Below are 26,452 nucleotides of genomic sequence, written 5' to 3' on the forward strand. Positions count from 1 at the left end.
AAAGGAACAGCTCGTCAGTTAGCCATGTACGAGGATTCGAATTTAGGTCACCAACACCGCCATTTGTCTTGGTTTAGATTCAGTGTAATTATCCTTAGAAAGTATCAAGTTTGGCATCTTAGAAAAAAAACCAGTTCGCTCGACCACCATGTATAGCATAACCTCTTCCCCTATGAATAGCCTTGAACAATTATAACGTTAAAGCACTTGGACACTTGGTACTTTATCTATAATAGTGCAGAGCGAAAGTGTGCTTTATGTGTAGGAGTGAGTGAGTGCGTGAGTTCAGTTTTACGCCGCACTCAGCAATATCCCAGTCTGTAAATAATCGAGTCTGGACCAGACAATCCAGTCATCAACAACATGACCATCGATCCGTGCACTTAGGAACCGACGACATGTGTCAACCAAGCCATCGAGCCTGACCACCCGATCCCGTTAGTCGCCTCTTCCGACAAACATAGTCGCCTTTTATGGCCAGCATGGGTTGCTGAAGGCCTATTCTACCCCAATATACTGTAACAGAGGAGGTGCACGTGCTATGAGGAAAGTTACGAGATCTTAGGCTTATGGGAGTTTTGTTTTATATGGTTATATTTTTCAGGTCTTCTTACGGATGGCAAAGGCAATCTTTTACATGATTGGCGTGATGAGTACAAGTGCGTGTGACATTAAAACAACTTCAACTAAAACCACTCTGGTTCCCCTGTTTGTCAATCCGAATACGATGACGGAACTCGCTGCTAGAAGCCTACTAGATTGTGCCGGAAAATGTGACACTACATTGAAGAAAACAAAGGACCTTTATAAGATGTGCGTGAGGCTCGATTTCGAACCCAGACCAGATCTCCCATGCAAATGTTATACCTTCTCAGCTAAACGATTAGCATCGCGGACTTCCCACACGTTGTTATACTGGTGTTCAACAGGTAATATAACTCATTTCAAATATTCACATTTGAGTGCGGTAGCCTAGTGGTTAAAGTTGTCGCTTGTCATGCCAAAGGCATGGGTTTGATTCCCCATATGGGCACAATGTGTGAAGTCAATTTTATGGTGTCCACCGCCGCGATACTGCTACAGGCAAGCGGCGTAAAACCTAACTCACTCACATTTAAGCCTGTAGTTTATAGTTCTTTTTGATTCTGCTGGTTTTTCTGTCACGGAGGACAACGGGAAAAGTATCATCTCTTATGGAACATTAAATTGTTTTGTATTTTTAATTGAAACATTTGATGTGTTTTGTGTACTATTATGGTATTTCATTTTTAAGATGGAAACCTAGTGCTTGTTTAATATATAGTTTTATGTGATGGACTGTATTACGGTTAATAAATTGCCGTGACACACGATATAAGAAATCCCCTTTGAACCAGCCAAACATAACACAGACAAATCAAGAATAGTCAATAATATACTGAGCAAATAATGAGCAAGTTACAATGAATCACAAAACAGATTTCTAGTACAATGTAGTAAAGTCAAAAGTCTAAGGTAATGGGTCACAAATATTAAATATCAACTCACCATAATTTTGACATTTTACAGTGAGGGCAGAAGCTTCTTTCCACGGTGAGACAGAAAGTCAGTGAGTGTAATTCAGAGTGTAAGTTCGTAGTGTAAACACACTCTCGTAATAACTGTAAGTTTATGGAACGCCGTTACTGTAACAGGGTGAAAGAAATTTTATGGCCCGCACTTCCAACCATACACATGGAAAAAGGAATACTTCTCGGAAAACATGTCCGCAAAAAGTGAGAAAATTGTCTGAAAAGATTGGAAAACGTCTGAAAAGTATTGGGGAAAATGTTCGAAACTATTGGAAATTATGAGAAATTTTGAAAAAAATGTACAAAAAGTAAAGTTGGAGGAAAATTGTTTTAAAAATAGAAACGTAGGAATATTAGGCTTTCTTACAGTTGTCACTTAAGGTTTTTATGGAGTTGAAAAACGCGAGATACAATGTTATACTGATCTGGCTCTAGTAGTGTCATACTGCGGGATTCATGTACGTTGTTATACAACAAAAGGCCATGATATCTAAACGACCGGGAAAAAGAAAGCTATCACTTTTAAATTAGTTGTATAAAAAACACAAAGATGGAAACAGGTTTGATCCCACGTAGAAAATATTGGCCTAAATGCAAATTTTCTCAAGAACAACAGCTTCCCGAACGCAGCTGTCCAAAGCATGCATTTTGCAAAACATGAAAAACGTGTCTTCGGGACATTGGTAGAAATGCACGTGCATGATCGTAGCATAAATACCGACGTTGGACAGAGCAAGCATACAGTTAGCCCATCAATAATATGCCAAGACTTACACAGACGCAACGAGACAGAGCCATTGGTATGGCGAATATGGGGACTTCTCAACGTCACCTGGCAAGAACCTTCAACTGGAGCCAGGCCACCATCAGCAAGTTGCTAAACCGCTACCGGCAGACAGGACAGACTCAGGACTGACCAAGATCTTGAAGACCAAGAGTGACAACACCAGCCGAAGACCGCTACATCCTCCGGAACAGATTTGTGACGGCGACGTCAGCGGCGGCGACGGCACTAGGGCATGCCATCAGCGGGCGAATCTGTCCTTCGGCGACTTCGTGTAGCTAGGATACGGGCCCACCGACCCTTCCGTGGAATGGCCTTGACCCATCAACACTGTGAATGCAGACTGCGATGGGCACGAACTGTGCGTCGGTGACAGCGACGTGACTGGGAAAGGGTGCTCTTTACAGATGAAAGTCGGTTCTGTCTCTTCAGGAACGATGGCAGGGTTAGAGTTTTTCGACGTAGGGGTGAGCGACTGGCACACGTCAGAGAAGTTCAACCATTTGGAGGTGGCGGTGTCATGGTATGGGGTGGCATTTGTGGCCAGGTGACAACACCATTGGTTATCATCCGGGGAAATTTGACTGGTCAGCGATACAGGGATGAAGTGTTGAGACCTGTTGTGGTGCCCTTTATTCAACAGCAGCCAAGAGGATTACTTTTGCAGTATGACAACGCAAGGCCTTACACCATCAGAATTGTTTGAGAGTACCTCAACAATGTTAACGTCAACGTATTGCCTTGGCCAGCGTGTTCTCCAGACATGAACCTCATTGAACATCTGTGGGGTCACCTTGATCGTCAGCTGAGACAGCATGTTCCACCTCCAATGAACCGACAGGAACTCGAACAGACTCTATTGAACCTATGGAACAGGATTCCTGTTGACGTTTTCCGCCGTCTGACGACGTCAATGAGGAGGCGTGTGCTGGCGTGTATTGACGCCCAGGGGAGTCACACTCGCTATTGATGAAGTGTTTCCTGACTTCTGTGCTATAAAATGACTCTTTATGACCTTTCTGAAAGAACTGTGATTTGTGTAATTTTTAATTTGGACCCCTTGACTCTTTCTTCGTGTATTGCGGGAGATTGCAAAATGCTATGACAATGAGTTTTCATTCGAATCATCAGAAAATGATTTCTGTCAATACATCAGTTATCAGAAATATACATATATAAATCTCATATACATTACTGTTGTTCCTGTTGAGCCAATTAAAGTTGGTGATAACTTTCTTTTGCCCGGTAGTTTATGATATCATCTTTCTTACTCTTTCAGATTTCTTTTGGTGTAAGAAGATGCCAAACCAACCACACTGCAAACGAGGTATAAAGCAGAGTGAGTAACTGAATGACTGAGAGTAGTTTTACGCCGCTTTTAGCAATATTCCAGCAATGTCACGGCGGGGCACACTGGTAATGGGCTTCACACATTGTATCCATGTTGGGAATCGAATCCGGGTCTTCAGCGTGACGAGCGTGACGCTTTAACAACAAGAAATTAAGTCACGGCTAAGAGAGAGAGGGACACGTGTATGAGACAAATGGGAGACAAGAACAGCCATATGGCAATGGTCCTAAACTGTACGCGTGGTACCATCATCAGGTTTCAGCTGTACAGGCAGACTAGCAGCATACAAGACGGACCACGATTGGGCAGACCACGTGTGACGACTCCACAGGAAGACTGCCATCTGTGCACTCACCCGGGGCACGGCAACATAAAGAGCTCTGGACATGTCATCAGTCATCGTATCGCGTTACGACACCTATGTGCAGCAGGTGTCAGAGCTCGACGTCCCCTGCATGGAATGGCATTGACCCAGGTTACAAGGGGCAAGGACTGTACGTCGCTGGTTGGTACGAAACTCGTAACGAGTGGTTTTTACAGACGGACATAGATTCACCATGTAATGATGCCTGGTTGCGAGTATACCGTCGCTGGGGAGAAGGACAAGCGCCGAACTGCGTCCAAGAAGAGCATCCTTTTTTTTGAGGTGGTGTGATGGTGTGGGGAGCAATTTGTGAGAATAAGCCTACTCGGTTGGTCGTAATACGTGGAAACTTGAACGCTCAGAGATACAGAGATAACATTCTTCAACCCGTGGTAATACCATTTCTTCGTCAGCAGCAACAAGAGGGAACACTTCTGCAGCACGACAAAACCAGGACCCACGCAGCGCTAATTGTCCAGAACGTCTTGATCCTACTAGGATATCCAGGTTCATCCATGGTCAGCATGCTCAGCGGACTTAAACCCCATAGAATACGTGTGGGATCACCTGAATCGCCAGGTGAGAAGACGACCACGACCCCCCAGCGAACCGAAAAGAACTTGCAAACACTCTCAGGAACGAGTGGAATAGGATTCCGACTGACGTCATTCGTCGGCCGACAACATCCATGAGTCGAGTCGAGTCTGGGTATGTGTTGCTGCTAGAGATGGTCACACTCGTTACTAAGGATGTGTATGCGTTGCCAGAGACTTGGACATTGACTCTTGTATCTGTGCTATTTCTACCCCTCTGTCCATTACATGACACTTGCTGTTCATATGTGATACATTTCTCATAGACACTGTTGATCTATCAATGTTAGCTTCATTACATGTACTGTAACTCACAAACATGAGTTTGGCTTTGATTTAAACAATCCTTATTAAAGGTGTTCACTTTATTTTGCCCACAAGTTTAATTAATTCAGCAGGAGAAAGTAAACTGAGGAGGACTGAACATAATGTTTGTTAAAACAGCGGATAGGTATTAATATGTTTTAAAGTATGGCTCCGCGATTGGACTGCTCAGCCCAGGCCGGTTTAGACAGTGTTAATTACAGTTAAAATTGCGTGAGTAATCATGATATCGTTGTAAAAAACGGGACCAATTTTTTAATGCCGGATTAGCAAGGTGCCGGTGTTGGCAGGTTTCACTGTACTTTCATCTTTTAGTACGCAAAACTTAAAATATATAATGTTCAGTCTTTATCTCCCTCCCCAGGCCTGAAATTTAAAAACCATGTATAACATATTGTGATGTTGTGTAATTAGACATACACTACTAAGATTATATAACGTTCGATATTCCTGATGATGCTGAAATATTTATTCCACGGACCTTCATACATTGGTCCTTTCAAAAGATATAATGCTTTCATCTGATTTTTCAGGGGTAAATAAAACAAACCGTATGACAAATTGTAATCTTGTGTCATTGAAATTTTATAATCTCAGCCATATAGATGGAATATTGCTGAGTGCGGCGTTAAACAACAAGCAACCAAACCAATCTGAAGTAATTAAACAGAAAGGTTAACATCTCCTATCCAACAACTATCGGTAATGAGCAGGTTTTGAAGTCTTATTTGATCGAATTAATAAAGTTATTAGTTGCAAATTTGCCATGACTGGATTGTCTCGTTCAGACTCGACTATATACTGACCGCCACCACAGAGATGGAATATTGCTGAGTGGCATTTAACAACAATCACCAGCTCAATCAGACGCACTTATTCCACTGACAGATCCTTGTTTAGCTTTGTTACAAATCCATAGTTGTCTGAGTTCGAAATAAAATATTTACGCTTATTATTTGCATTGATATTAATGACACAGGCTCAAATCTCCTCTGGCGGTTTTTTTTTTATTTCAGACAGGAAAAAATAGAAAAAACGAGAACAAGGGCTAAAGGATGAAAGCGAAACACAAGGGATTTGAAAAAAAGAATCCTTGGGATCCACCACCTGTATCCTTAATAATATATCCATTCTGATATTAAAGTGTCAATTGTATCAATAGATAGGTGTAATAAACATATTTCTGAAATTCTGAAGTGGCAATATTATTAATGTTATACATACCATTTTTTCATGCGATTAATTCTCATCACTGGATTGTCTGGTCCAGACTCGACTATATACAGAATGCTGCCACATGATCTGAAATATTGCTGTGTGCTGTGTTCAACAACCAACCAACCAACCAACCAACCAACCATTGCCATGAACTATAAAGAGTAAATATTCGAAGTAACGAGAAAATAATCAAAGCAATGAGAATTTTAGGCTGAAAAATATTTTGTACAACAAACATCGCAGCATTTGTTTTTCAACATCCGGCACTTCACTTCACTACTCCAAACGCCTACCTCTCTATTCGCCTACATCTCCATTCGCCAACAAAACCAAACCTGACTAATTAGGATGAAAAAATGCACTCCCACTCTTATAATGAAACCGCCGTACCAGGGCTAAAGTGATCTTCACTGACTGTTGTTATGGGAATATTTAGTGGAGTAGGAAGATAAGTATATTCAATATGAGGTCACACCTGGGATCAAATAAAATGAAACAGATCATAGTATACTCACTTCTCCGCTACTAATAGGCTTAGTTTCTTTTAAACAAACTTAACCCTATGAAAATGGAGTCTGAATGATTAACCTACAGAGTGTAGAGTCCATAGTGACACAAGTATCGTCTGACTGTTGTGGGACAAGCAGCCACACACCGGAAGTGCGTCATAGATAGAGGCAAGGGGAAATGCAGTGCCATGGGCGACCACATATCTTCTGCTACAGAGCACAAACACCCTCCTCTGGTGAATATAGTTGAAACCAGACTCCTGACCAGACTGAGACAACCAGTCGGAGATGAGATACAGCCCGTCCAATAGATGTACAATGATGAGATCCTGAACCTTGATAAACATGCTGCTGCTACTCTTCCTTCTACAATGTTCTCTCTGGCCTCAATGCTCGTTCTTGCTAAAGTTCTACCACCTATCCCGAGGATAGATGTCGACCTCACAGGTATACTAACGCCTTTCACTGCATTATTCATTTCACGTGAGCGGTGTGGCGTCAGATTTCAGAGAAAGGTCTTGTCAACGACTACAAGAACAACCCAGCCTTCAACACTTGCGCGACGAGCCGCTTCTCCTCCCCTCCTCCCAGTGGATATAGTCCAGGGTGTGTGGATGAGTCTCCATATGTTGAAGGCACTGCTGCCGTCAACGACTACATGAACTGTACATGGGTAGACTACGACGCAAGGTTCCCTCCTCGCCTGTGGAACCAATATGAAAATACTGGCCCCAGAACGAATAATCATTTGGAGGGATTCCACAACGTATTCGCATGTTTCCTCATAATAAAAATAATACATTAAAGACGTCGTTATCAATAGATAAAGTCACTTTATACCTCTGTACACCTCTTTTCCTTCTTTCAGTTAGGAGAGTCCACTTTCAGATCGTTTATCATTATGTAATCTGTGGGCAACAGATCGTCAAGTGTTTTAAGACTGTACGCGAATAGAGAACATGTCCTTCACAGACTTAACCGTCTGGTTTACTGATGCATCTTCACGGTGTAATGTTTCCACCTTATTGACTCTTCTTCATTATTGTTTTTAACCTATTGAATTAGAAATCGATAAAATAATAAATAGTCCAACCGGTGCTTTCAAGTGGTGGCGACAGGTAGACATGTTTATCCATAAGATTATCAAAAATTGTATCTAACAGCATTTTATTTTGCACTATCCGGTTTGAAACAAGGATAAGGAATTGCCACGTTCAAACAATGTTGGTTGATATTAATGTAATTCAACATTACGTTTATATTGTATTAAATCTGTTTTCTGTTTAGAAAAGTATCTCGTAAATGTAAAATCAAAAGAAGGAAGACGTAGAATAACGTTTCTCAGAAAATGGTGAGCTTCCCATTTATAAAAATTTTGGGAGACGAAATAGAATTCCACGTCAATATCACTATTGTAAGACATGCAAATTCAATCATGTAAAGGATGAATTTGATTATCTGTTGTAAATCCCCAGCGTATAACGAGTTACGTGTTAAACACTTTGAAAATGTTGTACCCATGTACATCAATAAAGATGTCATTATTTCATGATTGACTGATATTCAGCTCTATTGTGTACAATGTATAATAACCAGCCATGTATTGCAAGGAGAGGTATTCACATAAACACGGTTTGTTCTTTCACAGATGCTCATCTCTTTGGAGTAGACGTCAGATGCAGATGTAAGGGGTAGATATTACGGGTAGATGTCAGATTTGGATTTGTAAATCAGTTGTAGATATTCACCACAGTAGATTCTCTAAGCACAAAACACACAGGGTTAAACAAAACTGGAAATTATCCTCAAACTTGTTCAGGTTTATTGACATTTTGTTGAAAGAGCTAATGCGTTGCAAACTGGTGACCAACCAACTTGTAATGGGTAGCAAGCAGTTGCCTAAGAAAGGTACAGGCTTCTTGAAAAGCGTTTTGTTTTGTTATTAATAAAGTGTTGTGTAGAATTTTATTGATGTATTAGGCAATGCATATGGAACGTCTATGCACATACAATGCAAAAGCAGTTAGCTTTGAATGATTAATGACAAACTGGGGAGCCCGCTAATATCCTTTGTTTAATGACAGGTGGAAAACAAGGTGTGTTTTGAAGAGTGAATTGGACCAAAAACAAAAAAAAATGTTCTGTTGCATGCTGTTCTTGTTTACAAAGGGAGATAATTTGCAGTTGATATTGTCTAATGATGCAAATCACTAAATAAACGAAGGTTTAAAAACAAATATTTTTTTAGTTTTATTTTATATGTCCATGATACACAAACAGTGGGCACCTGTGAACGGCCACCTCCTCGTGGTGGGTGTTGGGTAATGCTGAGAGCCGTTCACCCCCGTTGTGGACCCGGGGGGGGGGGGGGGGGTGATATTTGGTCCACCAACCCGTTTGCTGTGGGTTGCGGCCTTGTGTTGGTGGAGGACGGGAGTCTGGGCTTTGAGGGCACTGGGAGCCTGCAACCACGTTCCCTTTGCTCAACACACCCTTTTGACCCTTACTTCACCTAGACGGGTGGTAGAACTGGCCCGGCTCTATCAATCGGCTGGTCACGCCATGACCTGTGCATGGACAACATTCTTATGCAATTATTGTTCATTATTGTGATTTCTGAAAAACATGTTTGTATTTCAAATTATACTATGCATGTTTGCCTAGAGTCCTATGCCAGAGGGCGGTGGCTCGTGGGCCAATCTGGTGAATTTGACCTAGAATAATGTATGTCTCCAGTTTCGTGTCTGGGGCCGAACCAGTCTGACATTAAATTGGTAGATAAATGCATCTGTTCATGTCATATTCTCTAGGATATAACATCCCTGTATCCTTGATGTCAGCATCACGGAGATCCGGTGCTATATGACACTGTCCTTGTTGACATTCCGTGGAGGATGGGGTGCTGAATCATTTTTCTTTCATTATGGCATTACAACAATCTGGTTAAAATAGAAATGAAAAGAAAAGGCGTTTTGATGAACTTGACCAAAATACAGGAAATATATCTACTACTGGTGACTCATGACCTAGATTCCTAGTTATTGGAGGAAAAGATAATATGCCTATCAAATTGAATCCTTTTGCAATTTCTAAAGTCATTTCCGGAATTTGTGGTGAAGTTGCGAACGTAACTCGTCTTCGTAGTGGTTCGTTTCTGATCGAGTGTGCACGGAGACAGCAATCTCTGAATCTTTTGTCAATCAAAATGTTTGTAAATATTGAGGTTGCTGTGTCTGTGCACAGAACTTTAAATTCCTGTTGCGGCATTGTTCGCGACAGAACTCGTTGTCTGTCTCACATGAGCGAAGAAGACATTGCTTTGGAGTTAAAAGACCAAGCTGTTACAGCCGTGAAACGCTTTACCGTTAAAAGAGAAGGTGTTACCGTTAACACTAGTATGTATCTCTTGACGTTTGTTAGCTCTACTATTCCATCATCAATCAAAGCTGGATATTTGAACATCGGAGTAGAGGTGTATGTACCCAGTCCACTACGGTGTTATAAATGTTAAAAGTTTGGCCATGGTTCGCAATCCTGTCGTAACTCAGTGGTGTGCTGCCGTTGTGGAAACCACCATGAGGATACTGACTGTAAGAAGGATTATAAATGTGCAAATTGTGATGGCTCGCATCCCGCTTCTTCCAGATCATGCCCTGTATGGCAAAAAGAATCTCAAATCATGAAACTCAAGTGAAAAGAATATTTCATACTTTGAGGCTAAAAAACTTTTCACAAACCAGACTACACCTCCAATGAATATTACTTTTTTCTACTGCAGTTACACGCTCTGTGGCACCATCATCTATAGCTTGTCAGACTGACTTGACTTGGGTCAAGTTAAAAAAACCTGTTGTGTCCGCTAACCCATCTACGACTGTAGTCACTCTTTCGCCGCCCCAGGTTATTGTCACTAAATCTACATCCGGGTGCCAAACAGAGAGTCTGCCTGGCACATCATCTGAACCGCCTTCTTCCCAAAATTCAAACGCCAGTACCATGAAAATGAAAGAAAAAAATTAAACAGAAAACGAACCCCAACCAACCCTTCCCCTCCAGAGGTTCCAACCGAAAACTCTTTTGGGCCTCTCGATATGGAGGTTACCCTGTCTACGCAAGACAGACGGAGGAATACTTCCACGTCACGTTCACGAGAACGATTTCGAATTGAGGCACCATGACTCAGTTGTCGATTTTAATGCAGTGGAATTGTAGAGGACTGAATAATAACTTATGTTATGTCTTCAAGAGACTTATCTAAAAAATAGTGATAACTATAATCTAAGACAGTATACAGATTATCACTCCTTTTCTCCTCCGGGAGATAAAGCAACTGGAGGTGCTACCATTTTGGTATGCCAGGGTATTATTCACAGTCCTGTATCTCTTAAAACTAATCATCAGATCGTCGCTGTCGGTCTGTCCCTGCACATTGCATTGACTCTATGCAGTTTGTATATCCATCCTTCTTCTGATATTCGACAATCTTCAAAATCTATATGATCAGCTCCCTAAGCCATGTCTAATTATGGGTGACCTCAACGGACACAACCCGCTTTGGGGGAGTGACCGCACTAATTCTAAAGGTAAAATCCTTGAGGACTTCATATCCGATAATAATTTATGTCTTTTCAATGATGATTCAGCCACTTATTTACATCCGGCTACGGGAACATATTCTTCCCTGGATCTGCCACTTGCTCATTCCAGCTTAAACAATGAATTTGAATGGGTGGTCCACGATGACCTATGTGGGAGTGATCATTTTCCCACCATTCTCAAAGCAATCAGCCCAGGTGATGATCCACCTATATCACGACGGAGCCTTGCCAAGGCTGATTGGTCATTATATTAGACTCTATGTACTGATCACTCAAACATGATGTCTTAGCGAACAGCGAAGATCCTATACAGTTATTTTCAGACATACTAAACACCATTGCTGAGCAAGCTATACCAAAGTCCACTGCAATTCCACATATTCGTAAACCATGGTTTAATAATGAATGTAAACAGGCCAGAAAGCTTAGGAAGAAAGCAGATAAATATTTCCACAAACATCCTACAGTCCATAATTTAGACAGTGTTAAAATAGAATAAGCGTCGCGTCAGTCTTGGAGGAACTATATTTCCAAAATAAACTCACGTACACCTATGTCCAAGGTGTGGAATATGGTGCAAAGGATTAAGGGCAAAGGTTCTAAATCTAGGACGGTGATAGTCTTTTAACTGATAAAACTGACATTTCAAATAAACGTGGTGAAACTTTAGCCAAACATTCATCTTCATCAAATTATATTCCTGAGTTTCAAAGGCATCAGAAACAACAGGAAAAGAAGAAAATCAATTTTACCTCACACAATGGTGAAGATTATAACGAATTATTTTAACTACATGAGCTCCATACCACCCTTGAGCAGGCTCATGATACAGCAACAGGAGCTGATGATATCCACTACCAGTTCCCAGTTGTAGTTCCCATTCCAAAGCCTGGCCGGGATCATTCTGATCCGTCTAACTACAGACCAATCTCATTAACGAGTTGTGTCTGTAGAACCATGGAACGGATGGTAAACAATAGATTAACATGGTATCTTGAAACCAGTAGCCTTATCACAAATATTCAATGTGGTTTCAGGAAAAACCGTAGCACCATTGATCATTTGGTACGTTTAGAATCCTTTGTTAAAAATGCTGTAGTCAATAAACAACAAGCTGTATCAATTTTCTTTGATCTTAAGAAAGCATATGATACCACCTGGAAGCATGGCATTTTGAAGGATCTACATGATCGTGGTTTGAGAGGGTGTTTGCCTCATTTTATATCACAATTTTTACAAGACCGGAAATTTCAAGTCCGAGTGGGTACAACCCAGTCTGACCATTATAATCAGGATCAGGGTGTTCCACAAGGCAGTATCTTGTCTGTCACACTTTTTAGTATAAAGATAAATAGGTTATCAAAAGTTTTGAACGATTCCATTGATGGCTCGTTATTTGTGGATGATCTTAATATTTCTTGTCGTGGGAAAATATACATACTATTGGACGGCAACTACAGTTCTGTTTAAACAAAATAGATAAATGGTGTCTTGAAAACGGCTTCAGATTTTCTAAATCAAAAACCTATTGTATACACTTCTGTCGTAAATACAAAACCCCATAAAGAACCGGAATTATTTCTAAGTGGTACCCCAATCAAAGTGGTCAAGGAGGCCAAGTTCTTGGGACTTATTTTCGATTCACATTTGACCTTTTTGCCGCATATTAAATCCCTTAAAGCCAAATGCTTGAAGGCACTCGAGTTATTAAAGGTTGTTTCTAATTCAAAATGGGGAGGGGATCAGACTACCCTCCTTCACTCATATAGATCCCTCGTTCGATCTAAACTTGATTATGGTTCCATCGTATATGGTGGAGCCTGTCAAAGCAACCTAAAACTACTTGATTCTGTCCATCATCAAGGTCTAAGACTTTGTCTTGGGTCTTTTAGAAATTCCCTCTATGTTGAGGTCGATGACCCATCTCTTGAGCAGCGCCGTATTAAGTTAGCTTTACAGTACATTGCTAAATTATACTCTCATGAATCTAACCCTGTCTACAACTGTGTTTTCAATCCCCTTTATGAGGATTTATACAACACAAATCTTCTCTTGTCCTGCCTCTAGGACATAGAATTAAACCCTTTCTTTCTTCGGCTGGCATTGAGCTGGAAAACATAGCTCCCTTCTTTCTTCTCCTCCTTGGTAGTTGGTCAGGCCCCAAGTGGACCTAACATTGACCACATTTAAAAATCAGAAACGAATGAATTACAACATAAACAAGAATATAATCAACTAAAACATAAATATAGCAATTATAAATCCTTATTTACAGATGGGTCCAAGGACGGTGGCGCTGTGCCACTGTCTTCTAGATTACCAGACAACAGTTCTATTTTTACAGCTGAAGCTAACGCAATGCTAACGGCTCTCAAATATATTCAAAGACATCCTAAACATAAACAGTACATAATCTAATCAGACTCTATTTCGTGCCTTCAGACTATTAAATGTAAACATCCACTTTTAATAGAAATTATTGAACTTTATAGCCATCTTGCTACTGGTCAATACGACATCGTCCATGTTGGAATCTCTGGGAACACTTTGGCTGACCTTGTTGCTAAGGCAGCGCTAAACAAATCTGTGACACGATTTCGTATTCCCTATACTGATTATAAAGCTACCATTAGATCTTACATCCGTGATCTGATGCAGAAGAAGTGGGACACCCAAGTAGGTATCAATAAAACCATGTTGGTTACACCTACTTGGGTTGTCGGTTCAGATTTGAAGAGCTCATTATACGACGATGTCGTATTGGCCACACTAGGTATAGGCATGAATATCTTTTGAAAGGTGAGGATCCTCCGTTCTGCATCCCTTGTGATGAAATAATCACGGTCAAGCATGTCTTGCTTGACTGTGTTGAATATTCCATCACAAGGGACAATTTAAATCAAGAACTACGAAGGACCTTTTTAGTAACGTAAGTTCTCATTTAATTATTGCATTTTAAAAAGAATTGAATTTATTGACCGACATGTAAATAAATAAGTATTTTATGATTGGAAGTTGAATTAGCAGCTAAAATTGTTAGTGGCTGTATCCTCGAAGGGGGTTGAAGTACCGTAAAATTATTGTCCTCCTGAGAGGGTACGTAAGTCCCAAAACGATTTACGTCCGATTTATTCCACTTTTTTAATTGTAGAATATGTGTCATTTTAATTTTTTTGGCTAATCTTGCATACAGTCGCCAACAGCTGAGGGGATGGTGTAAATCCAGCAAGGGACCATAGCTAGTTTTAATACTAACTGTGATAGTCTAGTGGTTTTACTGTCCTTCGTAGATAGGGTCTTCATAATATGCATGTCCACATCATGCAAGAATCAGTCATTATTAGCAAAATACATATTCAAGGCCTCTGTTGTGATGCCTCAATCCCTGATGCAAGGGAGTTAACTCCATCATATTTCAACATTTTGTCTACCTACAGCTGTTATGGTTCAAGTGTTTGACTTGTAACAACTACATAATATTGTGCGTATTGATCACTATATATATATATATGTCATTTGTCATGACTCAATATGCTTTTTGTGCAGACTTTTGCTTCAAAACTATTACACATCAAGCTCCTATTCATCAAATTTTGTATCAATTTTGGCTCATAATACTTTGTTAGAAATTTTAGCACTGTATATTCTAAAGTGCACACAAATCACACAGTTGTCGGTGCACAGCTAAGGGAGACAACTCATCATTGTACGATCGCTTCATTTACTTTTGGTGACGGGGAAACGTAACCTTTGTAAATGATATGCTTTGTGACTTGCACGTGTGTGTGCTATATGTGTGCATGTATTCATGTGAAACTGAGTAAAGGAATGTGGAATGTTGAATCTTGAACATCTACAGTGTCTACAACCTGTCAACAGTTTTGATGACAATCTGGTCATGATAAAAGTTGTCCGGATATACCTCTGAACAATGGTGATATTCAGGAACACACGATGTGCCCGAAAATACAGCTAAGTACTGTTCGTTACAATGGCAAGCGTATATATTGGTTCTCCTATTTATACAGCATACGGGTGCTGTCCTAGGCGTGGTTGTATTTCCCGGGACCCCTACATCCTCTACACAATTGAAATCAACAGTAACATTCAACATGGAAAGAAAACGGCTCATACTGCTCTGCATTAGGTTTGGTTGAAGATCCGGGTATGACTTTGTCTTCAGTCAACCATGCTGTCCTTAAGAGGCGACTAACACAATCGGGTGGCCAGGCTTGACATGTGTCATCGTATTCTAACTGAGTACATCAGTGCTCATGAAGTTGATGACTGGATTGCCTAAGTGCGGGTCCGTATGAAACTGTGTTTTCCCAATTTAAATATGTGAGTCATACCATTAATTAGTTATGTCTGTGTATCTTGTGAAAAATACTGTTGTTAGGATACGAACGAATATAAAGCTGTCATTGTATGAGCATACACTCAAAGCCAAAAGAAAGTCACTCGTGCTAAAAGTCTTTATAAAATCAACACAGGCAAAGATTAGGTTTCATATATGTTTGTGCTGATAGTAGGGCCACTAGTTAAACACCTGGGGGTTATTACAACATCACACATGAATTAATATTTAAGCAACAACGGTATCAAAAGGCAATATTACATGTTGTCAGTTAAATAATATACGTGAACTCACATTAAAACACATTTTTCACCGTGTAGGTGTGCATTGCTTAGTATCTTGTGTGTCCTCCTCCTGTTACATGCGTGCATTCAACCTCTCACTGACGCTGTGAGACGTCTGATGAAAGAATTTAGGATATTCCGCCATTCGTTAGGAATGGCCTGTCCCAGTTGACTCTGGTTTGCTGGAGTGTTTCGTCACATTCTGATATTTCTGCCCAGAAAGTCCCATACATGCTCTATTGGCTTAAGGTCTTGGGAAGGAGATGGCCAAGGCAAAACTTTGATGTAACTGGTTCCTGTGAAGTCTGTCACAATCCCAGTTTTGTACGAGCTTTGTCAGTGTTGTTTCTTGATTCCATTCCCTTTTATCTCAGACAAAGTGAAACTTTTCAATATATGTTTCATCGTAAATGTCGCATTTTTTACACATTACGAAATCGCGATTAATACCGTTATTTTCTGTATGTTTTGAAATGTGAAAATCTGATAATTATTGACAGTATTGAATTTCAAATTTAGCATATTAATGATCACTGATATCAGTTTGTCAGGAAATCACCACTTTAAAGCCAGTGTGGACAAGCAGCTACACATACACATTCATGCACGTCGTCATATGAGCGAAAAATTCTGGAGTAGAACTTTTAACCCTATTTCACCTCACCTCACCTCACCTCACCTCACCTCACCTCACCTCACCTCACCTCACTTAATGTACTTTACGTATTGCTCTTCCGTATTAAATTGTGTAAAGCATCATACAAATCATTAACAGACATGGCAGTCACCTTCCGGTCAGTTGGTAGCAAATGTGATATAAATTTGTGAAGTAGCTACCATAAACACGTGTAATACCACCTATCGAAGCAGCAGGAAATGCTGTCAGGTGTCAGTGCTTGGCTTGAATCCGTGTATGCCTGAGATGTGCCCAATGCAACGAAGTTCCCTATTGATGACTGTGACGTGCAGACCGGACGCGCCCCAGTATTAGTCGCGTACTAGTAGTACAATGTCTCACACATCCAGTCTCCAATCTTCACCGATCCATGCTTGACGGAAGAGCCAGCTAACGAGATGGTTTGGCTCACTGTGTTGGCTGACTCATGTCACCGTGTCCCAAATGCGTATATCGGTGTTCATAATGTTGATCTCTGGTTTGATGAGTCCAGACTCGATTATTTATCGACTGCCACCGTGCGAACATTGCTTAGTTTGGCGTTATACAACAACAGCAGCACACTCAAGGACACACACGGAGAGGTGTTGATCCTAGAACCCAGTGTCTAGAAATGCCGTCATCTACATCCCTCTACGACGTCACAAGTATAGACCAACGTCGAACTGGTGGCTTCTGCTTGAGATAGGAGAGGACAGAAGGAGGAGGATGACAAGATGGCGACAGAAATAAGCACTCCAGTGACTGCTACTGTTTTTCCCTGGTTCAAGATGATTCTAGATGAAAGAAAACAAGAAACAATATCAGATCAAAAATATATTTTGATCAAAACACAACCAATATCCGGGACCTGAAACAAGAGTGTAATATATACAGCACATCGTTCGAAAAGTGTTCATAACAAGATTATATACATATATCATTAGTCAGTATGATCCAGGAATATCACGGTAGTTATACCAGAAATACACTATACCCGTTGTACCCAGTGATACCAGAAATACATTATACCCGTTGTACCCAGTGATACCAGAAATAGACTATACCCGTTGTACCCAGTGATACCAGAAATACACTATACCCGTTGTACCCAGTGATACCAGAAATAGACTATACCCGTTGTACCCAGTGATACCAGAAATACACTATACCCGTTGTACCCAGTGATACCAGAAAAGTGCTATACCCGCTGTACCCAGTGATACCAGAAATAGGCTATACCTGTTGTACCCGGTGATACCAGAAATAGGCTATACCTGTTGGACCCAGTGATACCAGAAATACACTATACCCGTTGTACCCGGTGATACCAGAAATACACTATACCCGTTGTACCCAGTGATACCAGAGATACACTATACCCGTTGTGGCCAGTGATACCAGAAATACACTATACCCGTTGTACCCGGTGATACCAGAAATACACTATACCCGTTGTACCCAGTGATACCAGAAATACACTATACCCGTTGTACCCAGTATTACCAGAAATAGACTATACCCGCTGTACCCGGTGATACCAGAAATACACTATACCCGTTGTACCTAGTGATACCAGAAATAGGCTATACCCGTTGTACCCAGTGATACCAGAAAAGGGCTATACCCGTTGTACCCAGTGATACCAGAAATAGGCTATACCTGTTGTACCCGGTGATACCAGAAATACACTATACCTGTTGGACCCAGTGATGCCAGAAATACACTATACCCGTTGTACCCAATGATACCAGAAATACACTATACCCGTTGTACCCAGTGATACCAGAAATACACTATACCCGTTGTACCCAGTGATACCAGAAATGGGCTATACCCGTTGTACCCGGTGATACCAGAAATACATTATACCCGTTGTACCCAGTGATACCAGAGATAGACTATACCCGTTGTACCAAGTGATACCGGAAATAGGCTGTACTCGTTGTACCCAGTGATACCAGAAATACACTATACCCGTTGTACCCAATGATACCAGAAATACACTATACCCGTTGTACCCAGTGATACCAGAGATACACTATACCCGTTGTGCCCAGTGATACCAGAAATACACTATACCCGTTGTACCCAGTGATACCAGAAATACATTATACCCGTTGTACCCAGTGATACCAGAGATAGACTATGCCCGTTGTACCAAGTGATACCGGAAATAGGCTGTACTCGTTGTACCCAGTGATACCAGAAATGGGCTATACCCGCTGTACCTAGTGATACCAGAAATAGGTTATACCCGTTGAACCCAGTGGTTCAGTATTTCAGCATTTCATATTCCAGCCTGCTGTCTGTGAGGCCCTCACTGTCTTCGTGAAGCGATGAGCACAGATACAGGGCAGACAGGAGAAGAATCAACTTATTCGTGATCAACTCGTGTTATTCCCGGACAAGCCGAATAGCGATTCGTGACCCTCTCAAAGGGTTTCCACTTGGCGTAGAATCATAGAACTACTTCAAACAGGAACGATAAGTCTCTTCCGGTTTCATTGCCTTGATACAGAGTTCATGAATTGTAGATGTGTTTTTGTTTATATTTTTGACGAATTTAGCTTCCTATATACGCCTACATGGAGAAACACCTACTTGTTAATATGTATTCTGACTTGATTATTTATATGTTATTATATCTAAATGTTCAGCTTATGTTTCCAGTTATATTTCTGAAAATAATCACAAATGGAATTTGTTTTACCGAATATGCAAAAAAATGTATTAAAAAAAGAAAAAAGTCAGAATAAAATATTCCTAGAAGTGTGAAAGGTATGCCCAATGTTACAGATGTTTCCTTACGTACAAATATAATATTGTTTTGAAATTCACAGTTCCTAAAACTGTTTGAAGCGCACGTATAAAAGCCACAAACAGCCCGAAAGATTGTCAGAGATATACTCAGAGAGTCGTTAAGTAAAAAAAAATCATGTTCGTGTATATGTATCTTTCACCCTCAATCGCACGATTCTTATCAAAAACATCGCATTAGAAAGCACAATTCTGTTAGCTACGTCCCCATTATTTTCACCATGACGATGTGCATATTTTTTAAAACAATAGCATGATGCCATGAGTAGTAGTTGTGATTTCTTTTATCAAAGCACGCGGTCTGATTGGTTGTATTTTCGCACCTATCAAGCATCGATGGAGGGACGAGCCCTCTTGGCGGTTACGGAAAGAGGCGAGTGGTGACGAATGGAATCAACTCCGTCATTGTCGCAACTAAGGGACGCAACTCTGTACAGAGTAATTATTTGATAATGGAATATGATTTTTTACTGTAAAACCCCGAGCTATCTACCTTCAGTTGTTAGCAATCTATGCTTGTTTTATATTGTGCTGTCTCTTATAGTAATACTATAATTCTAACTCTGATCACAAGACTGGTCTGTTTCACAGTCCTTCAACCACCTGAACCATATTATTTTCCCAACAATCTAGCTCTCTCTGCAGAAGCATGTCTATTTTTCTCCAGGTTTTGAGTATATATGTGGTCTCCCTGGGGCGCCTTTTAATTATGTGCGTGCGTGCGTGCGTGCGTGCGTGTGCGCGCGCGCGTGTGTATGCGTGTGTCGTGTGTGCGTGTGTGCGTGTGTGTGTGTTCAGAGACTAAGTGTTAGTCCATTCCTAGTTTAACATTTATATCTATCATATTCTAGTTGTATAAATGTCCATCACTGTCATTTTTTATGTGAATTACATTAATTATTATTAATCTATAAGTCACAGCATGGCATAAATATTTCCAATGTGACTTAAAATTTAAGTCACTCCCTCAATCAATTATGATTTTCAATCACATGTTCTGATTTGGCATATCGATGTGTTCCAATCAATGTTAAAATCGACATTAATTTTCATTGTTCGTACATGTCCGCGTGAGAGAATCATTTATTATGCAAGCTCTGTGTACATAAATGATTTTGATACACTGGTTTCACAGATGCGGAATTTGTAACTGTGTATGTTTTTGACACGCGCACACACGACTTAAAGTGCGTGATGACACTGACGAGAATCGTACAAAATGCCACTATAAATTAGCATCATCGGTCACTATGCCACAAAGATAATACGGGAAGCTGGAGTGAGTGAGTGAGTTTTACACCGCTTTCAGCAATATTCCATCAATATCATGGAAAAGGACAATAGGAATGGGCTTCAGTGATTGTACCCATGCGGGAATCGAACCCGGGTGTGTATAAACTGAATGTCCTTTGCATTTCTAAAACACAGCTGAACACAACGGTCTTGGCTCTTACAGTGTGATATACAACGATTGTTTGTAAACATTCTCATATACGGATTCTAGTGTCTCCAAAGGATTTGCAACATCTGGTAACCAACTTACTAACATCTGGTAACCAGCTTACTAACATCTGGTAACCAACTTACTAACATCTGGTAACCAACTTACTAACATCTGGTAACCAACTTACTAACATCTGGTAAGCAACTTACTAACATCTGGTAACCAGCTTATTAACATCTGGTAACCAGCTTACTAACATCTGATAACCAACTTACTAACATCTGGAAACCAGCTTACTAACATCTGATAACCAGCTTACTAACATCTGGTAACCAGCTTACTAACATCTGATAACCAACTTACTAACATCTGATAACCCACTTACTAACATCTGATAACCAGCTTACTAACATCTGATAACCCACTTACTAACATCTGGTAACCAACTTACTAACATCTGGTGACCAACTTACTAACATCTGATAACCAGTTTACTAACATCTGGTAACCAACTTACTAACATCTGGTAACCAACTTACTAACATCAGGTAACCAACTTACTAACATCTGATAACCAACTTACTAACATCTGGTAACCAACTTACTAACATCTGATAACCAACTTACTAACATCTGGTAACCGACTTACTAACATCTGGTAACCAACTTACTAACATCTGGTAACCAACTTACTAACATCTGATAACCAACTTACTAACATCTGATAACCAACTTACTAACATCTGGTAACCGACTTACTAACATCTGATAACCAACTTACTAACATCTGATAACCAACTTACTAACATCTGATAACCAACTTACATCTGTCTTTGGATGACACTTAAATATTTAGTCATATCTCTAGTGACATGAGAAGAAAGATGACTATGGCATTGTCTCGCACTCACCTCTCAGGAACTGCCAGTGTCTACCTTGTGGTTGGTAGAATATATCATCAGTGTCGTGGACGATATTCTCAAACTCTGAGAAATCCAAGTATTCGACATCATACATCGATACTGTTGATGGGTACATCAACCTGGAAACGTAATTGAACACCCTGAGTAATCAGCATGTTATAGACCAGTGAAGATAGGGCTAAGAATGAGTATTCAACAAACCATGCTCACGTTAAGAGGCGACTAACGGACTGTGTAGTCAAGTCTTTGTTGCCAGTCAGTGGATTGTCTGGTCTAGGCTCGATTATACACAGACGGAGTTTATATAGCAGCAAAGTTGCTGAGTCAGGCGTTACACAGCAGCCCACATACCAGACACAATGATCACATGATATCTTAATAGAACTGATGTTTGCAACTGTTTTATCAAACTGCACAATTTCTACTACAAAACTTTTGTGTGTACCTGAGTCTGTCTGTCTCCTCCCTTGACCTACACACCAGGAGAGTTTCACCCAGCCTGCTCAGTCTCCTGGCCACCTCCAGCATCAGAGTCGTGGCACCACTTCCGGGTTCACATCTCACCCGAACATCTTTAGAGTTCATGTTCTCCACCCAGACGACACACTGTTCTTTGGTAAGAAACCTGATACTCCTATCTGTCTCCGTCAGCACAGATCCGGTTTGAGCCATTGCTGCCCAAAAAGCTGTTAGAACACGACTGTACTTTGGTTCACTCATGGAGAAAGAAGACTTTGGAAGGAACAATGACGATAGAGCTGCGTGAAGAAGTATCTTTCTGTGGAACGTTCGACTGTCTTTCAAATCTCTTCTGCAGATAGCACCATGCACCATGTTAACGCTCTCACTTGTAAACGCTCGCAGTTTTGACATCACTTCTCTGGCCACAGAAGCATTATAGTCCCTTCCTGCTCCCGTCTCAGACAAATCATCAATCACTGTTAGCAGCATTAGGGGTTGATGTGGTGTTGCTAGGAATATATCACACTTGTGTCCGGACGGTCGTGGCCACGCAGAGATATCGAATGTTAAGGATTCTGACAAAACCACAAGACAGGGAGCGTCTGTGCATGTGTCAGAGCTTGTACCGGAACACGCCCCCTTCACTATATTGTCACCAGAGAAGACACAGTCTTCCTCTAATAGTGACAACAAATCCGAGTCAATATCTTCCAGATACTTCTTGGCACCGTCACACATCATGTTTATGACCCCTGCAATGCAGAAACTGACAGTAAAAAAGAGACGACAAAACCCTAAGACATCTCTGCTAAAATCGAGTTAAGTCTACAACTGTGAATGTATCCTGAGAATGTGTTTGTTGGACGCGGCAGTCAGCAGTAAAACAGCTTAAACTCTACGTTGCATGATAAAACGGCACTGAACATGTCTGTCTTTTCCTTCACCAACTATAAAGTACTTTGACAATTTGTTTTGAAAAAGAGTTTGAATTCATTTACAATGATATTCGTAAGTATATATTTTATTGTAGTGAAGTATATTTATACCTTTCTTTTCAAAATAATTTCTGATGTCTGCTATACTGTTTCCTATTTGTTTCAAATGTGGACGAAGGAAATCCTTGGTGTTCAGATGACATCCTCTTTCCTCCTCTGTCTGCACCATTCCCTGAAAGATGATACCATCGGTCTTACTGATGTTCTCCACAGTCAAGTTGGAACATGTCAGAGACATGATTTAAAACTTAACCACATCGACTCTTATGTAAAATAATATTCACATATTTCTCAATACAGCTCTAAACTACCGTACCTGGAGTAATGCCATCTTTGTGCAGTTCTTTTTCGGATCTGAAAGAAAACAATCATTACTTTCACAGCATTTTTTGTAGGTAAATTGTATCGAATATCAGTTTAGGAAATCAATGCTTATCACCGTGGATCACTCGAGTATAAGGTCCAGACTCGATTAGTTACAGACCAACGCTATAGCTGCAATACATAGTCTGGACCTCACAATCAAGTGATCAACAACATGAGCATTGATCTATGCAATTGGGATACGATTATATGTGTCGACCAATTTAGAGTGTCTGACCACCCGATCCTGTAAGTAGCAAGCATGGGTTACTGAAGGTCAGTTGAAGCCCGGATCTTCATGGGTGATGCTATGAAGGGGAAGCAGGGGCAGACACATATCACTTCTTGGTATGGCGAGGGCTTCTGTGAGTCCTTTCATTGTCACAGGGAACACTTTCTCGTATACACGGTAGGATATCGCATATGTTTAAACTTGTGCTCAGTTACTCGCTATGGACCAGGAACAGTGAGAGACCTAGTGGCTCAAACGCACCTTCGATTAGCGATTAGCTATGTGGATACACTGTGGGACTGGAGGATAGCTATTTTTGTTTTCGATATTGTCTGTTTATTACGCACTATGGACCATGTCGTGACTGTTAGTTTACAGGGGCAGATCCACAGGTGACATTACAAAGCTTCGGAGTGAGTGAGTGAGTGAGTGAGTGCGTGAGTGAGTATGTGAGTGAGTGAGTGAGTGAGTGAGTGAGTGAGTGAGTTTTATCGTCACATCGGCAATATTTCAGTCATACCGTGACGAGCTTCTAACATTCATGGCATGGAACATGAACAGGTATTACATGGTTAGATTATGTGATGATGACAGCAAAGCGTTAAACTTCCACAAGTCGAATGGACATGGTATTAACTATTTCATCCTTTTTGTATTTTTCAAAAATTAACATTTTAAATCTTTTTCGATAGGCCTTGTGTTACAGTGGTGACAGAATTGTTGGTCTCGTGTAACGTGATATGTGACCACATCAATATGGATTTTTGAGAAGAATGGGACAATGCAGTCTTGCATTTCTCTATATTAATATTTAGATATAATATGTGGTTCAACACAGAAATTCAAAATAAATAAGTGAAGTTTTTAAATATTGGCAGATGTACTATCTAACACTGTTCACTCACTGTCCGACTCGTCACTACAATACTATACACTACAGCTGGTTGGGTCTGTTACTGTGAAGGGATGCACCTTTGTCAGCTGATTGTCGGAACAGCAGAGACAAGGTCGCCGTTTGACATTTCAATGTCGAGAAATCACCAGCAAAAACCACCTGCTTCAGTGAATGTGTCAAATCAGGACATGTGTTAATTTCCTGGAATAATTTGGAAACGTGTACATTTTCTGATTTGCTTCGTAAATGTACACATTTTCTGAAATTTTCAGAAAACTTACGAATTTTCTGATTTGAGGATCTGATTTGCTTACGTTTTATGTTTTTGCTAAAATAATTTTGAGACAGGAAATGTACGGTTATTTAAGAAATAATCGCGGATGTTGTCAAGTAGTTATCTGAGACTCTAATTACATTTCCCGTGTAAAAGTCTTGTACACTGAAAACATGTACACTGATCTCATGCAACCACGTGGTATTGACAAATGGAGATGTATGAATAACATAGGTGACGTCATACACTGTATGGAGGGCGTGGTCGGTGTTTCATCGTGCTGACAATAGAGGTGGGATGGGTGATATCTCACTCGTATCTCACAAACAGAATGTGAATACAGACATTTGAATGCACCTTTTGATGAATGTTTTGTCACGCAACAACAGTTCAGTAACGTCATGGTGACCTGTTAAATATATCATATATATATTCTGGGTAAACTAGTGGTTGTCCCCGGGCTCGAGCCAAAATGATTTATATCAACTAGTTCATACTCTATAAACTCTTTTGCTTTTCAGTTAACGTCTGTTATAACAAGCGCTGTGTATGTTCGCCCGTTCTGACTCACTTATAACTGCTATAACATATATCAGAGTGGCTTTTAATACACCTTATTCACAGATTTGGTTCCATCAAGCAAATGACAATATTACTTCACGTTTCCTGTTGGACATAAAATGAAAGTTATACCTAGTATAATTATTATGTATACATGGACACGAATGTAGATATACTCACACTCGGGTCTGCGATTATATCGTCCTCTGGGTTACGTGGTTGTGATAGCTAAAGTTCCGTTTCTCCACAAACATGCACCACTTAGGATCTCTTGTCCTAGATTCACGACCGCAGGTAATAATTAGTTGTAGTTCATGCCACGGTCTCTGTCGACAAAATGAAATATTTCTCACTATGTATGTTCTAAATGGGTATTCAACACAGATAACATTAAATTACGGGGCAACCCACACATTGTCCTCGTGGAACTGATGTGACGAAGTTACGGAAGATATTTATCGTGATTCGTACCCCTCCATTCATGGGAGCAGGGAACACATCCTGTTAAATTGTATAAGTGGTGGTGTATATTGATCAAGTGTTCCTAGAGGAAGTGCCCTTTATCACCAGGAACGTGGACGTGTAAAATATGCTTCACATGGGATTAAGTGTTCGTCATAAAGTACACATCCTAGTATAGGCAAAGTATCGCTATCACAGGTGCCAGACTCTGAGAGTGCGTTTGGAATCCTGGATGATATTCATCCTAACAAAAGTACTAGAATCTGTACTGCACTGTACTGAGAAAGTGTATTTCCAAATGTAACATATGTTTTGTGCGACTTCTTTCTAAAAAGCGTTGTGTAATTATATACAAACGATCAAATATTTGACACTCTTAGTGTTACCATTGTTATCTGATGATTGCCCCACTCTTAGTGTTACCATTGTCATCT

The 26,452-nt window shown here is 40.5% G+C and overlaps 1 protein-coding gene across 1 annotated transcript; it reads right to left on the minus strand.

The window, feature by feature from the left end:
• Positions 1 to 2,575: 2,575 nt before the first annotated feature.
• On the minus strand, positions 2,576 to 23,469 carry LOC137281050 (uncharacterized). Its single transcript, XM_067812201.1, has 4 exons — positions 23,283 to 23,469; positions 22,220 to 22,988; positions 21,763 to 21,893; positions 2,576 to 2,964 (listed from the first exon to the last, which is right to left on the minus strand). Exons 1-4 carry the CDS (start codon positions 23,467 to 23,469, stop codon positions 2,576 to 2,578), a joined length of 1,476 nt encoding a protein of 491 aa, XP_067668302.1.
• Positions 23,470 to 26,452: the final 2,983 nt, after the last annotated feature.

The sequence above is a fragment of the Haliotis asinina genome, chromosome 4 (genome assembly GCF_037392515.1).
Source record: "Haliotis asinina isolate JCU_RB_2024 chromosome 4, JCU_Hal_asi_v2, whole genome shotgun sequence".
Taxonomy (NCBI): domain Eukaryota; kingdom Metazoa; phylum Mollusca; class Gastropoda; order Lepetellida; family Haliotidae; genus Haliotis; species Haliotis asinina.